At 39.6% G+C, this 20,841-nt stretch overlaps 1 protein-coding gene across 1 annotated transcript in view; it reads right to left on the bottom strand.

Annotated features, from left to right (window-relative positions):
• The window catches only part of cep131 (centrosomal protein 131), a 47,765-nt gene that overhangs the window by 11,166 nt on the left and 15,758 nt on the right, over nt 1–20,841 (bottom strand). Inside the window, exons 6-20 of the mRNA XM_061709075.1 lie at nt 20,272–20,469; nt 19,338–19,452; nt 19,134–19,244; nt 18,466–18,550; nt 18,161–18,366; nt 17,801–17,921; nt 17,649–17,731; nt 17,199–17,318; nt 16,854–17,117; nt 14,663–14,800; nt 14,457–14,582; nt 12,762–12,878; nt 7,827–7,929; nt 6,553–6,754; nt 1,791–1,898 (exon numbers count right to left, since the gene is read on the bottom strand). Coding sequence (XP_061565059.1) covers nt 1,791–1,898; nt 6,553–6,754; nt 7,827–7,929; nt 12,762–12,878; nt 14,457–14,582; nt 14,663–14,800; nt 16,854–17,117; nt 17,199–17,318; nt 17,649–17,731; nt 17,801–17,921; nt 18,161–18,366; nt 18,466–18,550; nt 19,134–19,244; nt 19,338–19,452; nt 20,272–20,469 — 2,097 coding nt within the window. The remainder of the gene's footprint in view (nt 1–1,790; nt 1,899–6,552; nt 6,755–7,826; nt 7,930–12,761; nt 12,879–14,456; nt 14,583–14,662; nt 14,801–16,853; nt 17,118–17,198; nt 17,319–17,648; nt 17,732–17,800; nt 17,922–18,160; nt 18,367–18,465; nt 18,551–19,133; nt 19,245–19,337; nt 19,453–20,271; nt 20,470–20,841) is intronic.

Consider the following 20,841-nt stretch of genomic DNA (forward strand, 5'->3'; position numbering starts at 1 on the left):
CAGGACTGTCTCAGAAAAAATTAGAATATTGTGATAAAGTTCTTTATTTTCTGTAATGCAATTACAAAAACAAAAATGTCATACATTCTGGATTCATTACAAATCAACTGAAATATTGCAAGCCTTTTATTATTTTAATATTGCTGATCATGGTTTACAGCTTAAGAAAACTCAAATATCCTATCTCAAAAAATTAGAATATTCTGGGAATCTTAATCTTAAACTGTAAGCCATGATCAGCAATATTAAAATAATAAAATGCTTGTAATATTTCAGTTGATTTGTAATGAATCCAGAATGTATGACATTTTTGTTTTTTTAATTGCATTACAGAAATAAAGAACTTTATCACAATATTCTAATTTTCTGAGACCGTCCTGTATGTTAAGTAAATATAATGAAATATGTTAGTTATGTTTGATTTACATCCCCAGTGTCATGAAAGGTATAAACATTGTTTGTTGTTGTTGAATGGTATTAACTGAATTGTAACTTGGGAACTAAAAAAGAATGTTTGTGTCTGTGTCGGCCGGCGGGTATTTTATTTTATTTTAGTTTTTTGTTTAATTTGTTGTTGTTTTTTAATTTACGTTCTTTGTAAATTGATTTGTTGGGAAAAAGGGGCAGATTAAATAAGATTCTTCTTCTTTCTGCTCCCTTTCATTCAGAATTTAGGAACGTTTGTGTTTATATTAAATTGTATGTTGTTTTATTTTATCAATGAATGACATAAAGAATAAATAAAAAATACTTTAAATTTGATTCTTAATATTGAAAATGAGTCAGGATTAATAAATGTACGAAAAAACGAGAGGATTTTAACGTGTTTATAAGCAATAGAGAGCATTCACTATTGTTATGTCTACTGCAGGAACCCGCGGCTCTTTAGCGCCGCCCTAGTGGCTCCTGGAGCTTTTTCAAAAATGTTTGAAAATGGAACTAGATGGGGGAGGGAAATATATTTTTTGTTTTAATGTGGTTTCTGCAGGAGGACAAACATTCTGAACGTTTTCCAATGCTGTAAAAATGTGTTGAATAAATATGGAAAAGTGGATAAAAGTGGATTAAACTTGAATAATTAACGTATTAACAAATTGAAAACTACAATAAAAAAAACATTTAAAAAAAAACAAATCCTTAAAATATATAAAAACTAAACAATATGAAGGTTGAATTACTTTAAATCCTGAAAACATATAAAAAACTAAACAATATGAAGATTTAATTACTTTAAATCTGGATTAAATCCTTTTTTATTTCATTTTTTTAAATATTTTTGCCGGTATTTCTATGTAATTTATGCTTATTCATGTTAGTTGAGCAAAATATGTCATTTAAATTGTGCGTTTCTACCAGGCAGGAGGCTGCTGGAAACAAACCGGTAAAATAGATTGTTTCCAACAGGAAAAAGAGATAAGAATAACTGAGGAGAAAAGAGGATTCAACGTTTCTTGGAGCGAATCATTTGCATTTATTGCCTGAATGTTTGCTCTGTAGCGAGAAGTTGTCCGATAACAAAGAGTCATGTGGAAAGACGTTAGCTACATTTGCAGCCGAGGACCCAGTTCTAACTAATATAGAAACATGCAGCATGTGTTCCTTCATTTTAATTCTGATACAAGACTTTTCATTTTTTGCGGCTCCAGACATATTTGTTTTTGTGTTTTTGGTCCAATACGGCTCTAAAACATGTTGGGTTGCCGAGCCCTGGTCTACATCTACTGCAGGAACTCCTCCCAGGAGTTCAGGTGCGTGAAGCGGAACCGGGAACTCCAGGAGGAGGAACTGACCTGGCGGCCAGCGTGGCCAGCCTCTCCTTCTCCTCGTTCACCTCCTGGTGGAGACGCCTCCTCTGCAGCTGCAGGAGCAGCTGCTCCTCCTGCAGCTGCTTCTCAAACCTGCACACGGACACAAACTCCGTTATAATATTAATATTATTGTTACCTTATAGACTCAAGAATACATTCATTCCAGATACAGAAGACTCTCATTTGAGTTTACTACATATTTATTTAGCAACCACTAAACCAGAGGAAACTACTTAAAAAATTGACATTAAGGATCTTTGGTAGAACATTTCGTCTCGTCTTGGTCAACGAAAATGAAGACACATTTTAGCAGAGTTTTTATTTTGTAATCTACGTTTTAGTCTCGTTTTTATTCGTCTACGACAGGGAATGTCAACCGGTGGTCCGTGGCCCTCTGGTGGTCCGTGGCGGTATTGCAGGTGGTCCGTGAAATTGTAAATGGAAAAACAATAATAATTAAAAAAATATATATTTATTCTTTAGACTCAATTATTATTGATTATTTTGTGAATTATTTACCCATCCAAATGATGTCAAATGAGTGAGTGAATTTTGTAATATTATAAGCCTCTTGGCTTCCTATTGTTCATTTTTCATTGACTGTTTTTTGTTTTTTGTTTTTTTTTATAGCAAAAGGTGCAAATAAGAATAAACTGATGCAAATAAATAGCCTATATACCCCCATACTTTTATTTAAAAACAAGGTGCAAAATAAAACAAACATCCCCAAAAGCAGTTGGTCCTCAAGTTGCTTCTTGGTTATAATGGTTGTCCCTGGAATAAACCAGTTGAAAACCTCTGCTCTACGATATTGCATTATAAATTTAATTATCATTATCGTCACATGACCAGCATTTTAGTTCTTTGACGAAGATATTTAGTCAAAATGTTTGTTAACGCAAGCTCCTCTTGTCACATCTTATGCAGATGATTCCCAGATCTACGTTGAACTCTCATGATTGGGATCCTTTTTTATTTTGTAATGTACATTTTAGTCTAGTTTTTATTCCTCTACGATATTGCATTATATATTTAATTATCATTATCGTCACATGACCAGCACTTTCGTTGCGTCTCGTTTTCCTCAGGTGATAAAGGTTTGTTGACGACGATATTTAGTCATAATTTTGGTTTACGAGTCTGTTACATGGTAACAGTTTTGAATGATATTTGAATATTTGAATACTGTCCATCATCTTGAGGTCTCTAGTAACAGCTTATGCAGATGATACCCAGATCTACGTTGAACTCTCATGATTAGGATCCTTTTTAGGGCCCGAGCACTTACAGTGCGAAGGCCCTATTGTATCTGCAAGAATTGTTATTATTTTCCTCGTTTCCTCGTTTCCTCCTTTTTTATTTTTTTTCCTTCTTCCGATGAAATGAGGGCCTTTTTTCCCCCCTAAACGTGCCCCCAAAAGTCACCAAATTTTGCACCAAGCCAGACCTGGCGAAAAATTTGATATTTAATGGTTTGCATTAATGGGCGTGGCCTAACGGCTCAACAGCGCCCCCTAGAAAACTTTGTGCCTCAAGCCCCACAATACGGTTTGACGTACATGCACGAAAATCGGTACACACCTGTATCATGTCGCAACTTAAAGAAAAGTCTCTTGGTGTCATGGCCGAAACCCAACAGGAAGTCAGCCATTTTGAATTAATCGTGTAATTTTGGCGAAATTTATGCCATTCCTTCGGCCGTTAATACGGCCCGAACCGTAACGTTCACCCAGGTGTGTTAAACATCAAAATGTGCGTCTCCATCCTCCGACACCACGCATTACTTTTCTCTTTCAAAAGCGTTACCGTGGCGACGCTAGACGCCAAAAAGCGCACCCACCCTTCATCTGATTGGTCGATATTTGATAGTTCCTACTTTCTGCCATAACTTTTGAATGGTTTGACATAGAGAGTCGTGCGTGGTTTCATCCGCTAAATGTCCAGGCCTGAAGAATCTACATGAAGTCATACAAGCTTCCACTGCAGCCTGAACGTGAGTGGAGGTGGAGGGCCCGTTCATCGCTGTTTGCAGCTTTAATTTTATTTTGTAATCTACATTTTAGTCTCGGTAAAGGTTTGTTGACGACGATATTTAGTCATAATTTTCGTTGATGAAAGCTACTTTAGTGGGGGGGTCATAGGTCACCTCTACTTGGCCAGCTCCCTCTCCCTCTGGCTCTGCTCCTCCCTGTCACGATATTAGTTACTTTAGTCCACGATATTAGTTACTTTAGTCCACGATATTAGTTACTTTAGTCCACGATATTAGCTACTTTAGTCCACGATATTAGCTACTTTAGTCCACGATATTAGCTACTTTAGTCCACGATATTAGTTACTTTAGTCCATGATATTAGCTACTTTAGTCCACGATATTAGCTACTTTAGTCCACGATATTAGCTACTTTAGTCCACGATAATAGCTACTTTAGTCCATGATATTAGCTACTTTAGTCCACGATATTAGCTACTTTAGTCCACGATATTAGTTACTTTAGTCCACGATATTAGCTACTTTAGTCCACGATATTAGCTACTTTAATCCATGATATTAGCTACTTTAGTCCACGATATTAGCTACTTTAGTCCATGATATTAGCTACTTTAGTCAACGATATTAGTTACTTTAGTCCACGATATTAGCTACTTTAATCCATGATATTAGCTACTTTAGTCCACGATATTAGCTACTTTAGTCCATGATATTAGCTACTTTAGTCCACGATATTAGCTACTTTAGTCCACGATATTAGCTACTTTAGTCCATGATATTAGCTACTTTAGTCCACGATAATAGCTACTTTAGTTCCCGATATTAGCTATTTTAGTCCACGATATTACCTACTTTAGTCCACGATATTAGCTACTTTAGTCCACGATATTAGCTACTTTAGTCCAAGATATTACCTACTTTAGTCCATGATATTAGCTACTTTAGTCCACGATATTAGCTACTTTAGTCCACGATATTAGCTACTTTAGTCCATGATATTAGCTACTTTAGTCCACGATAATAGCTACTTTAGTTCCCGATATTAGCTACTTTAGTCCACGATATTAGCTACTTTAGTCCAAGATATTACCTACTTTAGTCCACGATATTAGCTACTTTAATCCACGATATTAGCTACTTTAGTCCACGATATTAGCTACTTTAGTCCACGATATTAGTTACATTAGTCCACGATATTAGCTACTTTAGTCCATGATATTAGCTACTTTAGTCCACGATATTAGCTACTTTAGTCCACGATATTAGCTACTTTAGTCCACGATATTAGCTAGTTTAGTCCACGATATTAGTTACTTTAGTCCACGATATTAGCTACTTTAGTCCATGATATTAGCTACTTTAGTCCACGATATTAGCTACTTTAGTCCACGATATTAGTTACTTTAATCCACGATATTAGCTACTTTAGTCCACGATATTAGTTACTTTAGTCCACGATATTAGCTACTTTACTCCATGATATTAGCTACTTTAGTCCACGATATTAGCTACTTTAGTCCATGATATTAGCTACTTTAGTCCACGATAATAGCTACTTTAGTTCCCGATATTAGCTACTTTAGTCCACGATATTAGCTACTTTAGTCCAAGATATTACCTACTTTAGTCCACGATATTAGCTACTTTAATCCACGATATTAGCTACTTTAGTCCACGATATTAGCTACTTTAATCCACGATATTAGCTACTTTAGTCCACGATATTATCTACTTTAGTCCCAGATATTAGCTACTTTAGTCCACGATATTACTTACTTTAGTCCACGCTATTAGCTACTTTAGTCCACGATATTAGCTACTTTAGTCCACGATATTAGCTACTTTAGTCCACGATATTAGTTACTTTAGTCCATGATATTAGCTACTTTATACCACGATATTAGCTACTTTAGTCCATGATATTAGCTACTTTATACCACGATATTAGCTACTTTAGTCCATGATATTAGCTACTTTATACCACGGTATTAACTACTTTAGTCCACGATATTAGCTACTTTAGTCCAAGATATTACCTACTTTAGTCCAAGATATTACCTACTTTAGTCCACGATATTAGCTACTTTAATCCACGATATTAGCTACTTTAGTCCACGATATTAGCTACTTTAGTCCACGATATTAGCTACTTTAGTCCATGATATTAGCTACTTTAGTCCACGATATTAGCTACTTTAGTCCACGATATTAGCTACTTTAGTCCAAGATATTACCTACTTTAGTCCACGATATTAGCTACTTTAGTCCATGATATTAGCTACTTTAGTCCACGATATTAGCTACTTTAGTCCACGATATTAGCTACTTTAGTCCAAGATATTACCTACTTTAGTCCACGATATTAGCTACTTTAATCCACGATATTAGCTACTTTAGTCCACGATACTAGCTACTTTAGTCCACGACATTAGCTACTTTAGTCCACGATATTATCTACTTTAGTGGGGGGTCATAGGTCACCTCTGCTTGGCCAGCTCCCTCTCTCTCTGGCTCTGCTCCTCCCTGTCTCTCTCCACGATATTAGCTACTTTAGTCCACGATATTAGCTACTTTAGTCCATGATATTATCTACTTTAGTGGGGGGTCATAGGTCACCTCTGCTTGGCCAGCTCCCTCTCTCTCTGGCTCTGCTCCTCCCTGTCTCTCTCCACGATATTAGCTACTTTAGTCCACGATATTAGCTACTTTAGTCCATGATATTAGCTACTTTAGTGGGGGGTCATAGGTCACCTCTGCTTGGCCTGCTCCCTCTCTCTCTGGCTCTGCTCCTCCCGTTCTCTCTCCAGCTGGCAGCGCAGCTCCTCCGTCTGCTGGACGTAGCGCCGCGCGGCGCGCTCGTCCGCCTGCAGCAGATCCGCCTCGTGCAGCGTCCGCAGCTTCTGCAGCTCCTGCTTGTGCTTGCAGATGAGTTTCTGGATCTCCGGCTCCAGCCCTGCCAGGGAGAAAGAGGAATTCTACAACTGCATTCTGACCAGGGCTGGGGATCCATTCAAATGTCTAGAATTGATTTGATTCCGATTCTTAAGATTCAGAATCGATTATCAGGATTCGATCCGATTCCGATATTGATTTGGGTTAGTGTTATTAAAACTGATTAATACTAGTATTATATTGAGATTCAACAGCAAGTATTGGCAGCTAATGATGCTGTAATCAATCACCTCCCAGAATGCTGATTTTTAATTTTTGAGAATTTGGTTTTTAACATTTATGCAAATGTAACATCGAGACAGTATATAAAGTAATGAAATATAGATAATTTATGCAATTATAACTGAAAACCTTAATGTTTTCATACCTTTAAACATATTTAAAGGCAAAAACATGGCAGTAGTTACCGGTATTCTTGTGTCCCACAAAACTTTCCTTTTTTGTGCATAAACAAAAAAATAAAAGTTGTAATGTAATGATGAAAAAAAATTGATCTTTAGACATACGAATCGATTTTTAGGAATTAATATGAGAATCGATTTAGAATCGGAAAATCGATTTTTTCAACACAGGCCCTATGTTGACTCTTCGTAGTTACATTTTGACTAGGCAGAATGGAAGTTAAAGATATCTCCAATTTGAGATATCTCTAATTAAAATTAATTTCAAGATATCTATAACTTGATTACAGATATCTACAATTAAATCATGACTATCCGCAATTCCAGTTTGAGATATCTACAACTTCGTTCTGACTAATCAAAACTTAATTTGAGATATTCTAAAAGGACAATATTCAAGGAAAGATATCTTGAATTGAGGGGAATTAAAGATATCTTGAACTGGAATTATGACTATAGTCAGAATTAAATTAGATATCTGAAACTGGAATTACAGCTAGTTGTAATTCAGTTGCAGATATCTGGAACTGAATTGTAGATATCTGGAATTAGAAACCCCACACACATGAATGGCAGAATAACATTGTGAATATCTGAAAGGACAATTGTTGGTAGGAAGAATGTAATTGTAGAAATCTGAAATGCTGTCTTTGACGTGACGTTGTCCGCTACCTTTGACGGTCACCTCCTTGATCTTCTTGGTTTTCTCGTCGATCCATTTCTCCCGGCGGATCTTCTCCGAGGCGCTCATGACCTCCTTCAGCTTCTTGATCTCCTGCAGACGGATGGCAGGGTTCAGGGGGGGAGGACATGGTAACTATGGTAACTATGGTAACTATGGTAATTATGGTGACGGCGATGGGGACGCAGACCTGTCAAGTTTTAGATTTTAAAATACAGGAAATTTCCCCTCCGCTGTCCCACCGGCTCAACCAAGTCAACACTTACAAACTACAGTTATGTGTTCAGAATCTGATAGTTCTACCTTTTGTTGATACTGAAATGCTGTGGACATTCCTGTGTGTGTATTTATGTGTAGTTATTTAAAAAAATTTCAGTTTATATACACATTGACGGTCATTAAGTGAAACATTTACATTTTATTTTTATTTGTCATTTCCACTCATGAGGCTCTGGCCTTCACTGACTGGTTAAACAGCGCTGGTGCTGCTGACGGACATCGTTCTTCCCCCCTGATAGAAACTAAAATCTCAGTTACGAATCTTTCAGAACTCGTAACTGTAACATCCTGCTCCTCTTTAGGAAAGTATATTTAATACAGAAATCCCTGGCTATAACGCGGTTCACCTTACACGTCTCGCTGCTTCGCAGATTTCCATTGTGTTCTGCTTTCTGATTGGCTAAACAGTCTACCCGCTTCTTCACTTCCTGTGTCAATAACGTTACGGTTTGATATGTACTGTACATGTACGTAAAACAGTTTGCCAAATTTAAGTTCGCAAATGTTCTCCAAAACCCATAATTCCCCGTTCAGATCCAATTAATCGGGTCGCGGTGGGGCGGTGCTAATCTCGGCAATCTGAAGCCTTGTATAATAATTGTAAAAAAAATAAAGGTTACTACTTCACGGATTTCACCTATCAGGGGTTCTTTTTGGAACGTAACCCCTGCGAAAAAACAGGGATTACTCTATTACATTTTTAGAGATATTTACGCGAAGTCTTTGCTTTTTGGGCAGAAATGCCTTCTCTCTCGTTACATCCATGCATCTCTGATTTGTTGTTCCGAGTTTGTTCCCGTTGTCGCCACTAACCTCACGAGAACTTCCACCCAGGCTAAAGCTAAAGCTAAAGCAGGGGGCAGTTCTCGCAAGATTAGTGGCAATTCAGTTTGCAGTTTAAAAATTATTACACAGTAATCCATGGTTTTTCGCGGGGGTTACATTCCGAAAGAACCCGTGATAAGTGAAATCGATGAAGTAGCAACCTTTTTTTTTTTTTACAATTATTATACAAGGCTTCAAATTGCGCAGATCAGCCCCACCGCGACCCGATTAATTGGATTTGAACGGGAGAAAATGAAAAAGGATTATGAACAAAAATACAATAAGTACAGTAGGACAAATTGTGACAGGCGTGTATTTCCCTGTTCTTCTGAGCCGCTGCATCCCGACTCTGTAGCGTCTTTTTCTCCTAAAGCCGCGGTGCAAGGTGTGTTTTTTCCAGAGAAGAAAATAGTTATGGGTCGTTTTGTCGTTCTTTTTTCTTCTGGGCAAAAAGATCCTTATAAACCGACATAAACATGGATAATATCTGAGACTGTAATGATCGATTCATCAAAGGCTCCCGTTCTTGAGCTGCTGCTGAAGCTCTTTGGTCCGTTCTCAGCTTGTTGCTAAGCAACCAACGTTATTGACACAGGAAGTGAAGAAGCGGGGAGACTGTTTAGCCAATCGGAATGCAGAACAGGATGCACAATAAAAATCTGTGAAGCAGCGAGAGGTGAAAGGTGAACCGCGTTATAGCGAGGGATTACTTTACTACAAAATGTTATGTTAACTTACTTGAAGTGATTTTGATGCTATGAAAATATGCATCTGTGAAATCAAGGCTTTTCCAAATAAAAGATAAAAATTAAGAAAAAAAAAACTAATATATTATAAAACTGGAAATTTACGGGAAAATACTATTACGAGAAGACGGCGGGAAAGAGGGGTGAAATACGGTAGTTTCCCCCCAAAACTGGAGACTTGACAGGTCTGGGGGCGGAGTCAGGACACAAGCTTAACAACAGAAAACAAGGATGTAAAGAATGACAGGAGGAGGAGGTTGAAACAAGTAATAAGAGCAGACGGATGAAGGGATGAAGTAACCGGAGTAATAAGAGGAGACGGATGAAGGGATGAAGTGACCGGAGAAATAAGAGCAGACGGATGAAGGGATGAAGTGACCGGAGTAATAAGAGCAGACGGATGAAGGGATGAGGTGACCGGAGTAATAAGAGCAGACGGATGAAGGGATGAAGTGACCGGAGTAATAAAAGCAGACGGATGAAGGGATGAAGTGACCGGAGTAATAAGAGCAGACGGATGAAGTGACCGGAGTAATAAGAGCAGACGGATGAAGGGATGAAGTGACCGGAGTAATAAGAGCAGACGGATGAAGTGACCGGAGTAATAAGAGCAGACGGATGAAGGGATGAAGTGACCGGAGAAATAAGAGCAGACGGATGAAGGGATGAAGTGACCGGAGTAATAAGAGCAGACGGATGAAGGGATGAGGTGACCGGAGTAATAAGAGCAGACGGATGAAGGGATGAAGTGACCGGAGTAATAAAAGCAGACGGATGAAGGGATGAAGGGATGAAGTGACCGGAGTAATAAGAGCAGACGGATGAAGGGATGAAGTAACCGGAGTAATAAAAGCAGACGGATGAAGGGATGAAGGGATGAAGTGACCGGAGTAATAAAAGCAGACGGATGAAGGGATGAAGGGATGAAGTAACCGGAGTAATAAAAGCAGACGGATGAAGGGATGAAGGGATGAAGTGACCGGAGTAATAAGAGCAGACGGATGAAGGGATGAAGTGACCGGAGTAATAAGAGCAGACGGATGAAGGGATGAAGTGACCGGAGAAATAAGAGCAGACGGATGAAGGGATGAAGTGACCGGAGAAATAAGAGCAGACGGATGAAGGGATGAAGTGACCGGAGTAATAAGAGCAGACGGATGAAGTGACTGGAGTAAAAAGAGCAGACGGATGAAGGGATGAAGTGACTGGAGTAAAAAGAGCAGACGGATGACGTGATGAAGTGACCGGAGTAATAAGAGCAGACGGATGAAGTGGCCGGAGTAAAAAGAGGAGAGAACGGCGTTACCTGGCACAGGGGGCCGAGGATTTGCCAAACCTAAAGGGGGATTAGAGAGAGCAGACGGAGGTGGAGAGAGGAAGATGGAGGTTCCAGGCATAGACATATATACGTAGACACCCCATCGAGTGTTCTTGCTGCTGCTGCGATACGTCAACGTCGCCGCCATATTGGATGTTCAAGACTGCGCTGTAAACTAATACAAGTAAATGGACTTATTTTCATAAAGCGCCTTTCTACAAAGAAATGTACGTTTTACGTCTCATTTATTCATTCACACACGCACTAATATACTTGGAAACAGTTAGGCACCAAATATAATATATTTCATTTTCTCAGATGGTAAAAATAAGAACTTTATTGATCCCACATAGGAGTAATTCATGTTATATCAGCTATAGAGAACAAGGTAGTGCCGAAAAACTATATATATCCCCCTCACAAAAATAAGAACAATAGAGAAACAGATTTTCTGATCAACAAAACAAATTTTACATAAACATATTTTAACATTTTCAACTAACAAAATAACATATTTGAACCATTTTTCTTATTTTTTTTAGTTCTTTTATTGCGTGAAAAATGGTTCAAATGTTATTTTATTGTCTGAAAAATGGTTCAAATATGTTATTTTGTTATTTGAAAAATTTTAAATTCGTTTTGTTGATGAGAAAATATGTTTCTCTATTTTTCTTATTTTTGTGAGGGGGGATATATATTGTTTTTCGGCACTACCTTGTTCTCTATAGCTGATATAACATGAATTACTATTACTATGTGGGATCAATAAAGTTCTTATTTTCACCATCTGAGAAAATTAAATATATTATATTTGGTGCCTAACTGTTTCCCAAGTATATTAGTGCGTGTGTGAATGAATAAATGAGACGTAAAACGTACATTTCTTTGTAGAAAGGCGCTTTATGAAAACAAGTCCATTTACTTGTATTAGTTTACAGCGCAGTCTTGAACATCCAATATGGCGGCGACGTTGACGTACGGCTCAGCGCTCGATGGGGAGGATACGTAGATATGTCTATACCAGGGGTCGGCAACCAGCGGCTCTAGAGCCGCATGCGGCTCTTTAGCACCGTCCTTGTGGCTCCTGGAGCTTTTTCAAAAATGTTTGACCTTTTTTTTCCCTTTTTTTTCTTCTTTTTTTCCTTTTTTCTTTTTTTCTTCTTTTTTTTTCTTTTTTTCTCTTTTTTTTCTTCCCTTTTCCTTTCCTTTTTAATCTCGACATTTGGACTTTTTTCTCGAAATTTTGACTTTTTTCTCAACATTTTGACTTTTTTCTCGAGATTGTACTTCAACATTAATCTCGACATTTCAACTTTTTTCTCAAAATTTCAACTTTTTTCTCAAAATTTCAACTTTTTTCTCGACATTTCAACTTTTTTCTCAAAATTTCAACTTTTTTCTCGACATTTCAACTTTTTTCTCAAAATTTCAACTTTTTTCTCAAAATTTCAACTTTTTTCTCGACATTTCAACTTTTTTCTCAAAATTTCAACTTTTTTCTCGACATTTCAACTTTTTTCTCGACATTTTGACTTTTTTCTCGACATTTTGCCTTTCGCCATTTGCCTTCATTCTAAGGCTTATACATACAAGACTTTTCATTTTTTGCGGCTCCAGACATATTTGTTTTTTGTGTTTTTGATCCTATATGGCTCTTTTAACATTTTGGGTTGCCGACCCCTGGTCTACGGTTACAGGTGGAGAGAGAGAGGAAGGTAGAGGTTACATTCGGGGCCGTCGTCATGGCGACGTCTCACCATCTGGTGCTGCTGCTGCATCTGCTCCATCTTCCTGCTGGATTTCTGGTCCATCTGTTTCAGCTCCGTCACCACGGCCTCGCAGCGCTGGGAGAGAGTCTTCTTATCACTGATGAGCTGCAGAAACACTAGAGGTTAGGGTTCATCCATTCATCAGTTCATCCATTCATCAAAAGTTGCTTTCTACAACCAAAATTATGACTAAATATCGTCGTCAACGAACCTTCATCACCTGAGGAAAACGAGATGCAACGAAAATACTGGTCATGTGACGATAACGATAATTAAATATATAATGCAATATTGTAAAGGAATAAAAACCAGACTAAAATGTAGATTACAAAATAAAAAAAGGATCCTAATCATGAGAGTTCAACGTAGATCTGGGAATCATCTGCATAAACTGTGACAAGCTTATACTTGTCAAGATGACGATAACGATAATTAAATACATAATGCAATATCATAGAGGAATAAAAATGAAACTAAAATGTAGATTACAAAATTAAAACTCTGCTAAAATGTGTCTTCATTTTCGTTGACCAAAACGAGACGAAATGTTCTAACAAAGATCCTTAATATCAATTTTTTAAGTAGTTTCCTCTGGTTTAGTCTTTAGATCTTTGGATCCACTTTCCTACATAGACGTGGAAAAGAAAACCTAATGTGTCGTCGAAAAAGAAAAAGACGGGGAGAAATGTGGAAAAAAAAATATGTTGTAAACTCAAATGAGAGTCTTCATGAATGTATTCTTGAGTCTATAAGGTAACAATAATATCTAAAAAAAAAAAAAAATCTCAGACTTTTAGTCGACTGAAACTTGACACGACTAAAAGGAGAATGAACGAGACTAAAACTAATAAAAACTAAAATGATAGCTGGACCCAAAGACTGGAATAAAACTAAAACTGAAACAGGCTGACAGAAACAACACTAGGGAGGCGGAGCAAGCACATTGGCTTGCTGATTGGGTAACGTATTGTGTCACGTATTGCATCACTTCCTGTTGTTTGCGGTCCGTTGCCGTTGCACGATGTTGCAGGCTCTGATTTCTCCAGACTTTTTTGTCTAAACTTAGATTGAAACCCAAAATGTTTTAGAGCCATATTGGACCAAAAACACAAAAAACAAATATGTCTGGAGCCGCAAAAAATGAAAAGTCTTGTATCAGAATTAGAATGAAGAAACACATGCTGCATGTTTCTATATTAGTTAGAACTGGGGGAAGATTTTTTTTTTCATTATGCACTTCAAGAAAAAAGTCGAAATGTCGAGAAAAAAGTCGAAATGTCAAGATTAATGTTGAAGTACAATCTTGAGAAAAAAGTCGAAATGTCGAGAAAAAAGTCGAAATGTTGAGAAAAAAGTTGAAATGTTGAGATTAATGTTGAAGTACAATTTTGAGATAAAAGAAAAAAAACGAAATGTTGAGAAAAAAGTCAAAATGTTGAGAAAAAAGTCAAAATTTCAAGAAAAAAGTCGAAATGTCAAGATTAAAAAGGAAAGGAAAAAAGAAGAAAAAAGAGAAAAAAAGGAAAAAAAAGGAAAAAAGGTCAAACATTTTTGAAAAAGCTCCAGGAGCCACTAGGGCGGCGCTAAAGAGCTGCATGCAGCTCTAGAGCCGCGGGTTGCCGACCCCTTTATTAGACGCTATACAAGTAAAATTTTATTGAATTGAATTGCACATCCATCCACCTGGTCTATGAAGGTCAGGTGTCTCTGGATCGTAGCTTCGTACTGCTCCTTCTGCAGCTGCATGTTCCTGTTCAGCTCCGTCTCCAGGTCCCTCATGTGTCTCTCCGTCAGCTCCCTCTGCTGGGCCTGGAGAGGACAAGAGGACGAGAGGACGTCAGAGCTGGAGAACACCACTCCATCACCAGATCTGGGTTGTGGTCCCCCACCAGCGCCGTCTGCAGCATGCTAACGCTCCTCTTCTTCTCCTCCAGCTCCATCCGGATCCTCAGCATGGAGCCGGAGACCTCGGCGGCCGTGGCCGACGCGTGATCCAGTCCAGCCACGTCGTCCTCGGACAGCAGCGCCTACGGAACAGCAACGATTTTAAATATTTTCAGTTTATATACACATTCAGTGTATTTACATAGGAAGTTTAATTCCTCTTTAATTCAGAATTAAAATTAAATCCGATTTAAAATGAGTAAAAATTACCATGTAAACACATAATTTCGAATGAAAATGGCCATTCTAAGTAAGTGGCTGGTTTATTCTGATTTTAAATCCAAATAGAATAATTACGCGGTCATGAATACACTCATTCAAAGAAAAAAAATGTAAAATTAATGAAAAGAAAAAATAAATGAATAAAATAAATACATTTAAAAAAGAAAAAAAAAAACATAAAAAAAGAAAAGAAAAAAAAACAAAACAAAAAAATAATCAAAAACAATTTAGAAATTTTTTTTTTTTAAATATAATAAAAAAAAATAAAAACAAATAAACAAAATGTATACACTCATTCCGCTTTAAATTAATTCCGGTCTTTCTTTCTGCTCGTTCCCTCCCCGTCTGTCTCCATGATCTTATATTCCACTGGGCTGGTTTTCCAAACAAAGTTTCAAGATGCAGCAGCAGTAAACGCTGGTCAAGAGCAGAGACCATTTATTTAAAAATAAAATCAAAACAAATCCAAAAAGGATGCTAATAATGTTTTCCTCCATGTTGTTGCTAATCGAGTAAGTTTGTTTTTCTTCCGGTAGTTTAACTTCCGGTCCCCCCCTATCCAATCAGAACCTTCACAACCCCCAGACCTGGAGAGGAATTGGAGAAAGACCATCAAACGTGATAAAAATGTCCCCGGAATTATTACTATTTCCAATGTAAACTCGAAGGAAAATAGTTTAATTCAGAATTATTTAATTCAGAATAATTAATTCCAAATTAAAAAACATAATGTAACCGTGGCCATTAATTCCTAAATATTGATTCGTATGTCTAAAGATTTTAAATATTTTCAGTTCATGCACACATTGATGGTCGTTAAGTGAAACATTTCCATTTTCTTTTAATTTGTCTTTTCCACTCATGAGGCTCTGGCCTTCACTGACTGGTTATACAGCGCTGGTATAAAATAAAAACCAGACTAAAATGTAGATTACAAAATAAAAACCAGACTAAAATGTGTCTTCATTTTGGTTGACCAAAATGAGACGAAATGTTGTAGTTTCCTCTGGTTTAGTCTTTAAATCAGTTTAGTCTTTAGATCTTTGGATCCACTTTCCTACATAGACGTGGAAAAGAAAACCCAATGTGTCGTGGAAAAAGAAAAAGACTGGGATAAATGCGGAAAAATAAATATGTTGTAAACTCAAATGAGAGTCTTCTGTATCTGGAATGAATGTATTCTTGAGTCTATAAGGAAACAATAATATAATAATAAGATAACCTTGTTTGAATTGTAAAATGGGTTTGGATAAATACAATCTTTGACTAAAACTAGACTAAAATTGACAATTCTGACTAAAATAAGACTAAAATGCTCAGACTTTTAGTCGACTGAAACTTGACACGACTAAAAGGAGAATGAACGAGACTAAAACTAATAAAAACTAAAATGATAGCTCGACCCAAAGACTAGACTAGAACTAAAACTGATCCAGGCGGACAACAACAACACTAGGGAGGCGGAGCAAGCACATTGGCTTGCTGATTGGGTAACGTATTGTGTCACTTCCTGTTGTTTGCGGTCTGTTGCCGTTGCACGGTGTTGCAGGCTCTGATTTCTCCAGACTTTTTTGTCTAAACTTAATTGTTTTCTGGTAAAATAATACTATATCTGTTAAATTTCTGTCTTTATTTCAACACTCGCACATTTTTCTCTTCCGTAACTTTCATTGTCACCAATCACCGATACATTTTCTGTCTGTTAGCCTCTGTTAGCCTCTTAGCATGGCCTCCTCTGCCATTGTTTAGTTTAGTTTTTTGTTTTGCACAGTTTTAAAAATATACAGGAAATATCAAATATAAATACTACACAGTGCAGGTACAGGTACAGAGCAGCTTCCCCAGGACTGTTACTCCCACATTTGAATCAACCCCCAGCGCTATCCATCACCCCCTCGCGGCGGCGTTACTGACCTCTCGGTGCGACCCCGGGGTGGGGGATCTCGGTCTCTCCTGCTCCGACTTCTCCATCTCGTCCAGGAAGCTCATGATGCTCTGCAGTTTGGCCTCCGACAGCAGCGCGCCGCGGTCCGCTAGCACCGGACGGTGACTCGGCGCGCCGTGCTCCGCTAGCACCGAATGATGACTCAGCGTGCCGCGGTCCGCTAGCACCGGACGGTGACTCAGCGTGCCGTGCCACTCCAGGTTATCGGTGGTGAGGCAGGTGGAGTCTCCGTCCTGCGGTGCAGAACACAGTCGTGGCGTCAACAGTTACGGTTCCTACGGATACTGTTACACCACCGGGACTGGAACACCGACCTGGTCGATCCAGGCGTACTTCTCCTTGTGGTAGCGCCCCGGCGGCGCCGACTCGTCCTCCAGCAGCTTCAGGGTGTCCAGCAGCTCCGTCAGGGTGGTTCTGGACGGAGCCTCCTGGTGCTGGAGTCCAGGTTTAGTTCAGTAGTTTAGTGTATTTAGAAAAATATTAATTCAAATTAAATTAAAAAACGATTTACTTTTTTTTTTGGTAGTTATTTGCACTTTTTAGCATCAGCATTAGCATTTAGCATTAGCATTTATTGAGTTAGTATGGACTTGTGACATACAGATTATTAAAGATTGGCTTATATGGGTTGTTTTGATGCAAAGCAAATAAAAATGGCAGTATAGCATGCTAACATGTAGCAATATGCTCAGGCGGACTAGTTCTATGCTAGGTCATAAAGGTTATGCTAGGTCATAAAGGGCTAGCATCTGTTAACGGTTCACCTGAGACGACTGGGATCCTCGTCGGTTGGTTAAAGCCGGAGAATCGTCCCCCAAACTGTCGGCCAGGACACCTGACCCGGAGTCTGTGGACAAACACGCGTTAGCTTCAGAAGACGCTTGAGGAGACTAGCTAGCAGACCTGCAGGACGTACCTTTGTTCCTGGTCTTCAAGTCCGGCGGGGGCATTGGAGAGCTGCTCAGAGTCGCACCGACGGACGAAGATCCCTCGTTAGCGGCCGGTCTCGGGTTTCCAGCCTGCTGCGTTTCCACCTGCTGAGACACATCGCCATGGAATCGCTCGTCACATTCAGGAGACAGCAGACCACAATCAAGTCCGGTTTGGGAACCACAGGATTTCATCTCTGCTCTTTGCAGATGATGTTGTTCTGTTAATGGATGGATGGATGGATGGATGGATGGATGGATGGATGGATGGATGGATGGATGGATGGATGGATGGATGGATGGATGGATGGATGGATGGATGGATGGATGGATGGATGGATGTTCACCTGGGAGGAAGAGGGTGGAGGTAGACGGCTCCTCTCTTTCCGGGTTAGCTTCCTGTCGTCCCCTGATGCCCCTGAAGCTCCTGGAGCTCCTGAAGCTCTGGCCTGCTGCTCCGACAGTAACGGATGGGAACTCTGAGAGCCTCTGTGATTGGACGAGGCCGGAGAGGCGGGTCTGAAGCTCAGGTTTCCGAGGTTCAGCCCCGAGTCTGTGGGAGGATCAGCTGATCAGACCCATCGATCGATTAGAAACACGACCCGGAGACTCGGCCCCGGAGGTTCAGGTAGCGGCTGCCAGGTGAGGTTACCTGTGTTGTTCTGAGTCTCCAGCTCCGCCTCGGCGTCAGGCTGCGTCTCCAGGGTTTGGTGCTGCTCCCTCTTCTGGTGCAGCTCCTGCAACACACACACATATATATAAATATATATATATATATATATATATATATATATATATATATATATATATATATATATATATATATATAATATATAAGGCTGGGACTGGGAGCGAGTTAATTTCGATGAATTAATTACAGACAGAATAGCGCGCTAGAAAAAATAGCGCATTTTAAACGCATTAGTTTTTTCCCCACGGAACGTTTCTCACGGGACGACTTTCACACGGACGGCGCACCAACCAACGTGCATTGAGTGTTACAGTGAAGTGCGGCCATCGTCATAACACAAGCTAAGTTGTTACCACACACGTTAAAGATGAATGAAGTCGCAGACGAAAAGGGTCTCGTTGGTCCAGTGGATGGGAAATTTTGTTTTAAAAAACAGATGGATGGAAGCGTGGACAAGAAGACTGTTGTATGCAAACTATGCAGAAAGTAATTCACATATCACCGCAGTCTATCGAGCCTAAAGTATCACCTGAATGCAAAACATGTTTTGGCTAGCATTGAAATTAATATACATATATTAGTGTGTGTGTGTGTCTGTGTGTGAATGTGTATATAAATGAGGTTTTTACCTGGATAGCTGCAAGTCGGGCCAGTCGAGCTTTCTCCTCCCGGATCTTCTTCCTGTCCTCCACCTTCCTCCGTTGCTCGGGGCGACCGGCCTCCTGTTTCCCCCCCGACTCCTGCAGATGGAAACACACAACACGTGTCAAAATACACAACACGTGTCAGCAATAAACAAAAGTAACAAGTGTGCAGAGTAAACAGATAAACACCTTTCTGTCAGCGAGGATCTGCTGGGCCGCGGCCCGGTCGGCGTGTTTCCTCCTGGACAGACGTCGGTACCAGAGCTGGATGGTGACGGCGGCCCGGTTCACCTGCTGGATGAACCTGCAGGTGGAGAAGAACCGCCGTGAGTGACGGGAGTCGTAGTAGGACCAGGTTAATCCCAGATCAACCCTGACTCTAAATCACATCAGACAGAATTAAACTAAATTAAAGCTGTAAGCAGCAATGAACGGGCCCTCGTGCAATTTTCACCCATAGAAGTCAACGACTCAAAACTAAGTCCGATGACACCACCCACGAGTCTTTATGTCAAACCATTCAAAAGTTATAACAGAAAATAGGAACTATCAAATATGGACCAATCAGATTAACGGGGGGGTCTTTTTGGTGTCTTTCGTCGCCACAGTAACGCTTTTGACTGAACAAACTAATGCGTGTTGTCGCAGGATGGAGACGCACATTTTGATGTATAACACACCTGGGTGCACGTTACGGTTCGGGCTGAATTAACTGTCGAAGGAATGGCAGAAATTGCGCCAAAATTACGCGATAAATTCAAAATGTTCAAAATGGCCGACTTCCTGTTTGGTTTGGGCCATGGCGCCAAGAGACTTTTCTTTAAGTTGTGACATGATACAGGTGTGTACCGATTTTCGTGCATGTACGTCAAACCGTATTGTGGGGCTTGAGGCACAAAGTTTTCTAGGGGGCGCTGTTGAGCCGTTAGGCCACGCCCATTAATGCAAACCATTAAATATCACATTTTTGCCAGGCCTGGTTTGGTGCAAAATTTGGTGACATTTGGGGCACGTTTAGGGGGAAAAAGACCCTCATTTCGTCGGAATAAAAATGAGAAAAACAAAATTTCCTACAGAAACAATAGGGCCCTAATAAAAAGGACCCGGTTAATCCTGTTCAGACCTCTCGGCCTCCTCCTCCGACACCTCCGTCCTCCGCGGCTGGTCCGGGCTGCTGCGGCGCCGAGCCGTCGCCGGGGATCTGCTGGACGAAGGAGACGACGAGGATGAGAAGTTCTTCTGGGACCTGGAGACGGAGTTTCTGGAGACAGAGTCGTCCTCCGGAGGCGGCTCGTCGCTCACCGACGCCTTCAGGATGTTGCTGGAAGTCAACGAAAATTATGACTAAATATCATTGTCAACGAACCTTTATCACATGAGGAAAACGAGACGCAACGAAAATGCTGGTCATGTGATGATAATGATAATTAAATATATAATGCAATATCGTAGAGGAATAAAAATGATACTAAAATGTAGATTACAAAATTCAACGTAGATCTGGGAATCATCTGCATAAGCTGTGACAAGAGACGTGAAGATGGTGGAGAGTCTGGAACAGGAGGAGCCCCAGAACTGGTCCCTGTGGGACTACGGTTGTCTTGGTGTTTCTTAAAGATTAATATTCAAAACTGTTACCGACTACCGAAGTAACAGACTCGTATCATCTGCATAAGCTGTGACAAGAGACTTC

This window comes from Cololabis saira, chromosome 19, assembly GCF_033807715.1.
Source record: "Cololabis saira isolate AMF1-May2022 chromosome 19, fColSai1.1, whole genome shotgun sequence".
Taxonomy (NCBI): Eukaryota; Metazoa; Chordata; class Actinopteri; order Beloniformes; family Belonidae; genus Cololabis; species Cololabis saira.